Genomic DNA, 10,376 nt, shown 5'->3' on the forward strand with positions numbered 1-10,376 from the left:
AATAAAAAATATAAGAATAAAATTTACTTGAAGAGAGTGTTATGTGAAGAAGAGAGTGTGTGTGTGGGGGAGGGGGGAGATATTGTGCTTTGTGGAGCATAGGGACGAAGGAAGGAGGTAGAAGAATTGTGGGATGGAGACAGGGTGAGTGTGAAACGTTAGGATAAATGTGAGGGGTGAAGATAAGAGAGAGAAAGGATAATTATATTTTTATAGTAAAAATTTTTGGATACAAGAAGAAAATAATAGGATGCAAGAAGTAATCCAAATTTATATAGAGAGTTGCTCCCTCCACCACCACAGTGTGCTTCCTACACCTCCCCATCGCTCTTTTGCCCTTTTATAAATTTTAATTTCTATTTTAACTTTCACTAAATGGATACGAACATCCGTGAACGGATATGGACATCAGATGTCCTATATCCGTTGTGCGATATGCTGATGCGAGATGCACCCCTAGGTATTGTATCACAGAGTCCTAACATAATGGATCTTGTTAAGTGCGATGATGCAACACTGTTGTATAAAAACAAGGTATAGAGATTAGGGGTAACACCAAGTGAATCCCAAATAAGAGAGATAACTTTGTGGCTCTCTGAATGTCACAGGGATTCCATAGGTTTAAGTACAGATAGCTTGTCTGATGCAGGCTTCCCAAGGGCTGCTACTCTTGGTGATATAACTTGTGGAATGGCAGTTGTCAGAATATCTTCCAAAGATATAGTTTTCTGGTTCCGATCTCACACAACCGCAGAAATTCGATGGGGTGGTGCAAAGCATGAACCTGGTGAAAGGGATGATGGTAGCAGGATGCATCCAATATCTTCATTCAAGGCTTTCCTTGAAGTTGTGAAGACAAAAAGTTTGCCCTGGAAGGATTATGAAATGGACGTCATTCATTCATTGCAACTAATACTGAGAAATGCGTTCAAAGACAACGATAATATGTAGATAAGCACATATGCTATCAATACAAGATTAAGTGATTTGAAAATCGAAGGGATGCAAGAACTGAAAGTAGTGACTAGTGAGATGGTAAGGTTTATTGAAACCGCAACAGTACCAAACAAATGTCCAAAAGAAGGAAGGAATTCGAAACGGAAATGGAGAATGGTAGGAGGAAGAAACTGAAACAGAGACAAATTGAGAAAGTGAGAGTGAGGGGTGAGACTGCGAGTGAAAATGAGAAGGAAGTGTAGGATAATTAAGGTTTTGACAAAAAATAAAAAAAAATAAATGTTAAAAATAAAAAAGATAATTTTAGAATTTAAAAAAAATTGGATAAATACAAGTCCAAGTTTTACTCTATTAATTTCTAAAATTTTACCCAGCATAATTAAATTTTATCCTTAAAGTCTGGAATTCAACCTGATAATTTTCACACGAATAATTGATTACTTAATCATTTTAAAAGAACTTGTGCTCACGAATAATTTTTTTTTTCTTAAAATGGAAAAATTACTAAATTTTGAAACCCGGATGATCAAATATATAATTTTTTTTTGAAAGAAATAAAAATTACACTATGAATAAAAAAAAGTATATCCAGACCTAATTATTATTATTTTAAATAAAACGCTTGTAGCATTTTCAGAAGTCGTTTGACACAAAAGAAGCCGTTTGATAAAATGTAGTTGTTTAATAGAAACGAAGTCGTTTAACCTAAAAACGACATTAGTTCTTCAACCGGATGAACGACTGAAGTTAACGCGAGAAAACCGAAATTCGCACTCTGCCGCACGCAGCGACTCCCTGTGGTTTGGGGAAAACTTCTAGAATATTCTTCCATGGAGGTTATCAGAGGACTAGCGCCGGCAATCGTGGTGGCGGTGCTCCTGGCGGCGTTGACGGCGGAAGCCGGCGACAACAACCAAGTATTCTCTCCCTGCTCCGATACGCGTGTGCAGAGATCCGACGGATTCTCGTTCGGAATCGTGTTCGCGCCGAAGGACAAGTTCTTTTTGAACAACAATAACAGCGTTCAGCTGTCACCGTGTGATACGAGACTCTCTCTCTCCAATTCGAATTATCAGATCTCTGTGTTCAGACCCAAGGTCGACGAAATCTCGCTCCTGACGGTTAACTCCTCATCATTCACCGCGGTTCGTTCTCAGTTTCTCTATTTGTTTTCTCAATTTTGATATTAGAGATTGGTATAGTTTCCTTTGGGGATCGAAGTAACCGAAGTCAATTTCTTTTGTTAATTCATAATTTGGTTAATTAGTGTGTTTTTTTTAATTCTCTTTTGCTACTCCAAAATCTAGCATTGAACTACGATCATTTATGCCAGTTGACTAGAAAGTATTCACGAAACCCTAATTTCATAATCCTTGGTTCATGTGAATAGGAATCTTTTTTTTTTTGTGAGATGTTTTGTTTATGCTAAATTCAAGCTATGCTTGTTTGAGTAACTGGAAATTGTGGAGTTGGGGGATTTGGAAGGAAGCTTATTTCTCCTTTCTTCGTTACAACATAACAATATGGACGGTTTAAAGTGGAGTGCAACTCAGAATGCAAATTTTTTTTTTCTAGTTAAGCATCCTTTCGTATGAAAGTGAGTTGAAATTATTTTTTAGTGAAACATGATTGAAACCTCTGTCTCGTTCCAATTTTAATTCTCTTATTATTTTCTACTTTCTCATTTTCAACTAACATAAACATTGCCTCAGTTTTATAGCAAAATTCAAATTTGTTTGGCCCCCTAATTGAGTCTGATTTGTTCCTGTTTTTGTCAAAAATGGATGGGGCTACTAGTTTGAGCAAGGTCACTGATCAGTCCAAATTGATTGACAATTTGACCAAACTGATGGTTTAGTCATTCGAGCTTATTGATTCAGCCTTAGACTTTAGAGTGGCCAAAATGCATGATACTTTTTTAAAAACACTTGATCATTCAAGTAATAATCTATTAAACACCAAAACGACTCTAACACAAAATTGAACATGATACTGACACACATACGGGACATGTCTTATGTCCAAAGTATAAGATGTGGTGTACTTGTAAAGATGCTTCAACATTCAAGACACCAATAATAATTCACTCAAGTAACTAGATGTAGTAGATGTATATCTTTCACGATTTTGGTAGCATTTATAATTGTTAACTCAAGGCTAGAATCCTTATAGCTGAGGGTCAAAGGTCCCTTATGGACAATTATAGGCTACCACGGCGTGTATGTGCAATAAACTAGTGTCCCTGTTTTGACTATAGTCAAAATATCCTGGAGTTGTTTGGGCTTCATACAGATATGTCATATTGGTTGGGCTTAAGCGAATGGAAGGCCAGTTTATAACAGTTCCTAACGCATGATTTGATTTGATTATCAGTTTGGTTAACTTTCGTATTTTTGTCTCTGTTGATTAATTTATTTTTTATTGTTTTGTGTCTGTTAACTGTTTCTTGTGCAGGACACGTATGGCTATATGGTTGCATTTGCTGGAAGGAGATATGCAGCAAGGTCTCCCCCTGCTTTTGTCGCAAACAGCACATATACCGTTACCAGTTTTACTCTTGTAAGGAGTGGTTTATCTTTTGAAAGTAGTGTTTTGATATTTGTGGTCATAATCATAATCCATACCACCAACTGAACCTGGCTTTGTAGGTCCTTGAGTTTAAGAAGGGGAGACTGCAAAATTTATACTGGAAAAGAGATGGGTGTGCTAAATGCTCGAGTAATTCGAAAGCTGTGTGTCTCAACAATCAGGATTGTGCACTACAAACGTCCAGTTGCAAGAGCCATGGAGGAACTGTGGATTGCAGCATAGGTATACAGCTGGCATTCTCTGGCACAGATAAGCACCTTGCAGTTCTCAATTCTTGGTATGAAGTGAAAAACCTTCGCCAATATTCACTGTATGGCCTTTATTCAAATCTTAGAGATTCCCTCACTAGCCAGTATGATAAATTTTTCTAATTCCCTTTAGTTATTTTTTTTTTTAATTTTGTTTTGTATCATTCTGTTGTGATTTGCTCTTGTTATTACGTTATCCACATCCCAACCCTTCTCTTATCAATATATTTGTGAGAACCCAGAATGATGGCTTGTATATTGTATACCAAAGTTATGTTTTATGTTGGAAGGAGTACAAAACATATGAATTTGTTATTGACTGAAGTGAACTGTGTTGGACTAGGAGATTCCAAATAGTGTGAATGAAGAATGTAGTTTGTCCAAACTTCGACCAAACTAGCATGCAAAGTCCTTCTAGTTCCACATCAATTATTGAGCGATGCATGTTTTTGCATCTAATATTGGAGAGGGGAGGACTGAATTAGGAAACAAAGTAACACTATTTTTTTTGTTGAGAAATTAACATGTATCAATCATCATATATTATTCAGCTGAAATTTAAATAATGATTAGTGTGTGAGATGTGATAAACTGATACATGTCCATTATTTAGCAAGTGGACAGTTACCATATATTATTCCGAGGTGCAGTTAGCTATTGCCTATTGCCGTGGATGACGAATTATTTAAAGGGTCTTCTATTTGAGTGCCTTAAAAGTGCTCGAAGTGCTCTCATGGTAAATAAATTGAATCTTAAGCATTGTTCTGATATAAATATGTACTGTTCATGTCATTTAAAACCATTTAAACATTACAACAAAATCCTCGTATTAAAAATACAACTAATAAAAATATTGTTTATTTTTTTACCTCAATTTTTTTTCTCTAAATCTTATTTTGTCTCTATATATTGTCCATGGATATTTTTTATAGTATTTGTCGATATTTTAAAAAAATAGATATCTGATAAATAACGGGAGGATAATAAATGATTTTTTTTTGCGAATGGATAAGTATTATTTATGTTCGACCTTACTGTCATTATATCTAAATCATTATAATTAAAATCCTTACATGTGGTCATCCATGATTTAAATCATTATAATTAAAATTTTCGTTTGTTCATAACTGTATTATTTTAAATATTAAGTTTAGATTAGTTTTAATATTGGACTTGTATCTCTAAAACTTTACTATCATAATTTACAAGATATATTTTTGTGCTCAATTTTTTTTGTAGTTTTTATTTTATGCCTTTCTAAAGTATTTTTTTAAAACAATATATAATTGTTAGTAATGTATCATATTTTATTTATTGTTTGATGAAAATTATTTAAACTGTGTTTAGAAAAGAAAAATTGCATTATTTCTCCGTTCATTCCTCTAGAAATTAAAGGATGAATATTGCATTTGTTAAAACCATGAAGTCTTGATCTGTTATAGGTTTTCTTAAAGATTTGGAATGAAATGGTTTTGTTCTGACATACCAGTTTAAAGTGTCTTTAGGTATCTTACCTCTAAAAAACTAATAAACTTATTATATTATTAATTTAAATAAACTTATTAATGATTTTAATTTTCTTATATTATATTATATATATATATATATATATATATATATATATATATATATATATATATATATATATATTTGTGTATATATTAAAGGTTTTACATGCCTTTATCCTTTCAGTCAGTTTAGTTTTTATCTTTTAAAATATTTAATTTAATCCTTCATATTTTAAAAAAATAAAACCCGTATTGACTATTAAATTTAGATTTAAATTCTTTTATCAATTTAGACCTATTACTTTAACAATTTAACCGTATTGACTATACCAAAACAAATTTTTTAGAAAAATATATTCACTATATATGCAAGCTGTTTTCAATCATCACTGTAACTAAAACAAATTAAAATTCATATTTCTTTTTTGTCCTCCATCCACAAGAGCCCACTCCGACTTTGCTTACCCCACCCTTTTTCTTCCTCTTCACCACTTCTCAAAATTTTGATTTATTTTGCTTAAAAGCTAAATGGAAAATTTAAAAAGATAAACTATGTGTTAGATATATTATATATATTATTATTGAATATCTTATATATTTTATCTTTTTATATTTTATTTTTATATTTTATTTTTAGTTTGTTTGTTATTTTTTATTTGTATTTTAAACTTAGCCTACATTTTTTATTATAAATAGAGTATATATTCAATATAAGAGAGATTAATTACATACATGGCTTTTACTATATTCAACATAGTATACACCAATGACACTCAACGTCTTTATGGTGTTTGTTATGATTTTTTCAATGTTGTTGCTTCTCGATATAAAGACTCTATAACTAATTATATGAATAAAATTCATGTTCTTTTTCATGAATTTAATGAATTATTGTCTCTTACTTCTCCTACCTAAGAAATAGAACAACGATCAAAGTTTTTCATGATATTGGCATTGTACGACCTTGCTAATGAATATTCTCATACCTATGATCAGATTTTGGGTTCACATGTTGTACCCACTTTGAGTTCTACTTGTTCCATTGTTTTACATGTGTCTAGTAAACCCATCAAGGATACACATGTTTCCTCTACATTGGCATCTCAACATCATGATTGCAATCACTCTCGTAAGCAGGGAAAAGGACGTCCCAAGCCGGGAAAAGGATGTCCCAAGTGTGACCATTGTGGCAGACCAGGCCACAAGATTAACAGGTGTTATGCATTACATGGTAATCCTCCTAGATATGCTACTATTGTTCAGATTGCTCCTCCCTCAAAATTATCTACAAGAAATCCTCCTTCATTCGATATTACCGACGACTCTGTTATTTTCAGTAAATTTCTCAAATGGTACAAGGATCAACAATCTTCTAGTTCCACTACATTTGTAGCACACATAGGTACATCTTTTGTTGGTCTGACTACATCTTCTTCTCTTGGATCTTGGGTTCTTGACTCAAGAGTCACATATCACATTACTAGTAACAAATATTTGTTTTTTCTTTGTTTTATCTGAATTCTTTACCTTCTGTTACAATGGTTGATGGATTTATAGTTTTAGCTCATGGTATTGGGGTTGTTAACATTTTTTCATTTTTATCCATTGATAATGTTCTTTATGCCCTTGGGTTTTCTTTTAACTTATTATCCATCAATCGTCTAATTCGTTCTCTTGATTGTAGTATTTCTTTTAACAAAGATTTTGTTGGTTTACAGGACCAGAGTTTGAGACAAGTGATTAACACCATATGTGAGTCTCATGGCCTTTATCATCTTCACCCTTCTACACATGTTAGCGTAGTTATTAAGTCTCTATCTTTTTCATGCTCAATTAGGTCATCCAGTATTGCCAAATTGCAACAATATATTTCTAGCTTATCCAAGTTGTCCAATATGGTTTGTGAGTCGTGTCAATTAGGAAAACATATTCATATAGTTCCTTTTCTTGTAGTGTCTCACAACGTGCTTCGTCTCTTTTTGCTTTAATCAATTCTTACATTTGGGGACCTAGTTGCGTTAAGTCTAATTTAAGTTTTCAATATTTTGTTACTTTTATGGATGATTATTCCAGATGCACTTCACTATTTTTAATGAAAAATCATTCTGATTTATTGTATATTTTTCAAACCTTTTATAATGAAATGAAAATTCAGTTTGTTGTTTCTATTCAAACTTTGCGTATTGATAATGACCGTGAATTTCTTTTCCATTCTTTTAAACAGTTTATGGCTTCTCAATATATTTTCCATCAAACTTAATGTGCTTATACACATCGACAAAATGGGGTGGCTAAACACAAAAATGGACATCTTATTGAAACAACTCAAACTCTTTAAATTCATGGTAATATTTCTCAGTATTTGTATGGTTATTCTATTCTTAATGCATGTTATCTCATTAGTCATATGCCTTCTTCTATTTTAGATAATAAAATACTTCATTCTATTTTATTTCCTCATGAACTCATTCACCCTTTACCTCTAAAATTTTTTAGGTCTACACATATGTGTTTTTTTATGCTTTACTAGATAAAAAAGATACAAGTGTTTTTCTCCTTCTCTTAACCACCATTTTAATTTTGTAGATGTCACCTTTAATGATGAGTCTTCCTTTTATTTTAACTATCATTCTTCTTCTGATATGTCTCTTTCTAATGTAGTCAATATTCCTGTTATTTGTTTTAATCAAATTGTGCCTAGTTCACCGGGTGTTTCTCAACAACCACCAAGTGACTCAATTCAAGTGTCAACTACTTTAATAAAGAACAAAATAAATTTGTTATTAAAAAATCTATTCTTTTATTAAGACCATTAAAGAAAATATACATTTATCTATAAACAATCTTATTTGACCTTTTTCACATACATTGTTTAATAATTAATAAAGGTAAGGAAATATATGATTTTAATACACAGTAACAAATTTAAAATAATAATATTGAGAAAAAAAATATTATTTATACAAATTCATGAGGTCTAAAAGACTATTCAATGACCTAAAGTTAGATATTTTCAACGAAATAAGCTTTTATAAAAAGCTAGATCTGACTTACTAGAAGAACTAGGTTGACCGTTTGATGTATATCCTGTTATATAAAGCTTAAGTAAGTTTCTAAATAGGTTTTTATGTTAGCCGTGCTGAAAGAGCTTATATTTGACACCTTATATTTAAGAAATGCGATATAACTAAGGTGTTTTAAAACCTAACTTTTCATTTGAGATATTTGACACCTTATATTTAAGAAATGAGATATTTGACACCTTTTATATATATATATATATATATATATATATATATATATATATATATATATATGTGTGTATATATATATATGTGTATATATATATATATATATGTGTATATATATATATATATATATATGTGTATATATATATATGTGTATATATGTATGTATATATGTATGTATGTATATATGTATGTATGTATACACATATGTATGTATATATATATATATATATATATATATATACATATATATATATATATAATTGCCAACAATTCATACAATCAACACCTTCACTAAATTATGCTTAATTTGACTATGTGAATTGATGAATTTATGTTAATTTTTTTGTTTGAAAAATGAATTCAATTTACTAACTAATTACACTATTTCATTTTAAAATTATTATAGAATATAATAATTTTCAGATGATGAAAATTTAATATTGGTTAAAAATATAAAATAATTTTATATAATGAATATATTCTATTAAATTCTTTCAAAATAAATACAGTTAAAATTTAGGGTGAGATGAGTTTTCCATACCAACACATGCATGGATCCAAGGTCCTCCAATTAGCAAGCTACATTTTGTATCATAAAAATTATGGCTAAAGATTACTTTCTGTACTTCTTTAAAAGGAACCATATATAAATGAATATTGTTTACATAAACTTTTGACAAACACTTTTAATAAAGCGAATTAAATTTTCTTATAAACTAAAATTAGTTTATAAATACAAAATATTTCACCATAAGAAATCTTCTCTCATTATTTTTTAAGTTCAAATTATCTTATCAGTTCTTTTTATTGCACACTATAAAAGAGCCACTAGTTTAATTAATCTCACGAAGTGTATTTTAAATAACTTCTCTGAGACAAACGAAATCATCTATTTATATCTCATCATGTAGCTTGCATAACCCACAAAATATAAATTAATACTAAATAATTATTTCTACTGTCATGTAATATCAATTATTATGATTATTATATGTGGAGGATCAACAGAATGACGTACCTCTCTACTCACTTTTTTTTTTATTATTGGTGAATAAATTAAGGAGGTCATTATAAAAGGTGTAGATTCCAAGACAGAAGAATCTTCACATTTTAAAAACTACAAGAAGATTCTAAAAGAGAATTCTTTTACACAATTTAACAACCAAATCATATGAATCACCCCCAGTAGGTCAAATGAAAAAGATTTAGAATATTAATCCACTAGTAATGTTTGTCATTCACTTTAAATATACAATGTAAAAAGAATGAAGTAGAATGGATGAACATTATCGTAAAAAATCAAAATTTCGAGAATGTTTCTCTATATATTTACCTTTCACATATTAGATTTATTTATAAGGAAGAATACATTATAAAAATCTAAAACAACTGTTACAAGAAAAGTTTAAGGAAGTTGTTGGATTATGGACTATACAAGAAATGTTTCAATTATGTGTTAGCTTGAGAAAATAAATCTACAAGGGCTTAAAAAATAAAACCAAAAGATTAGGCTATTTGAAGTTCATGTGGATTGTGGATTGTGAACTACAAAAAGAATATTTCAATCAAAGAAATAATTTTGGGAAACATAGCATGCAATTAGCTAGAATGTGCTTAAATCTTTGGTATACCAAAGTAGCATAAAATATATAATTTCTTAACATATTTATAGCTAAATGAAAAGGCAGAATGAACTTATTGCCTTATTTATTTATTTTATTAAGTATTAGAAGGGTGGTTATGAATATTGTAGTAGAACATTCTTTTTTTCTCTTATTTATGTTTGTTTTATCTTTTCTCCTCTTTTGAAATTAATTTTGTTT

The 10,376-nt window shown here is 30.3% G+C and overlaps 1 protein-coding gene and 1 pseudogene across 1 annotated transcript; both read left to right on the top strand.

Annotated features, from left to right (window-relative positions):
* The first annotated feature begins 375 nt into the window (after window positions 1-375).
* LOC124833194 (phytochrome A-2 pseudogene) lies at window positions 376-1,131 on the top strand (annotated as a pseudogene).
* A 504-nt stretch (window positions 1,132-1,635) lies between these two features.
* Window positions 1,636-4,118, top strand: LOC124833114 (uncharacterized). Its single transcript, XM_047307502.2, has 3 exons — window positions 1,636-2,102; window positions 3,412-3,516; window positions 3,606-4,118. Exons 1-3 carry the CDS (start codon window positions 1,788-1,790, stop codon window positions 3,915-3,917), a joined length of 732 nt encoding a protein of 243 aa, XP_047163458.1. The 5' UTR covers window positions 1,636-1,787; the 3' UTR covers window positions 3,918-4,118.
* The last annotated feature ends 6,258 nt before the right edge of the window (window positions 4,119-10,376 follow it).

This window comes from Vigna umbellata, chromosome 8, assembly GCF_029865625.1.
Source record: "Vigna umbellata cultivar VRB3 chromosome 8, Vumbellata_1.0, whole genome shotgun sequence".
In the NCBI taxonomy this organism is placed as follows: Eukaryota; Viridiplantae; Streptophyta; class Magnoliopsida; order Fabales; family Fabaceae; genus Vigna; species Vigna umbellata.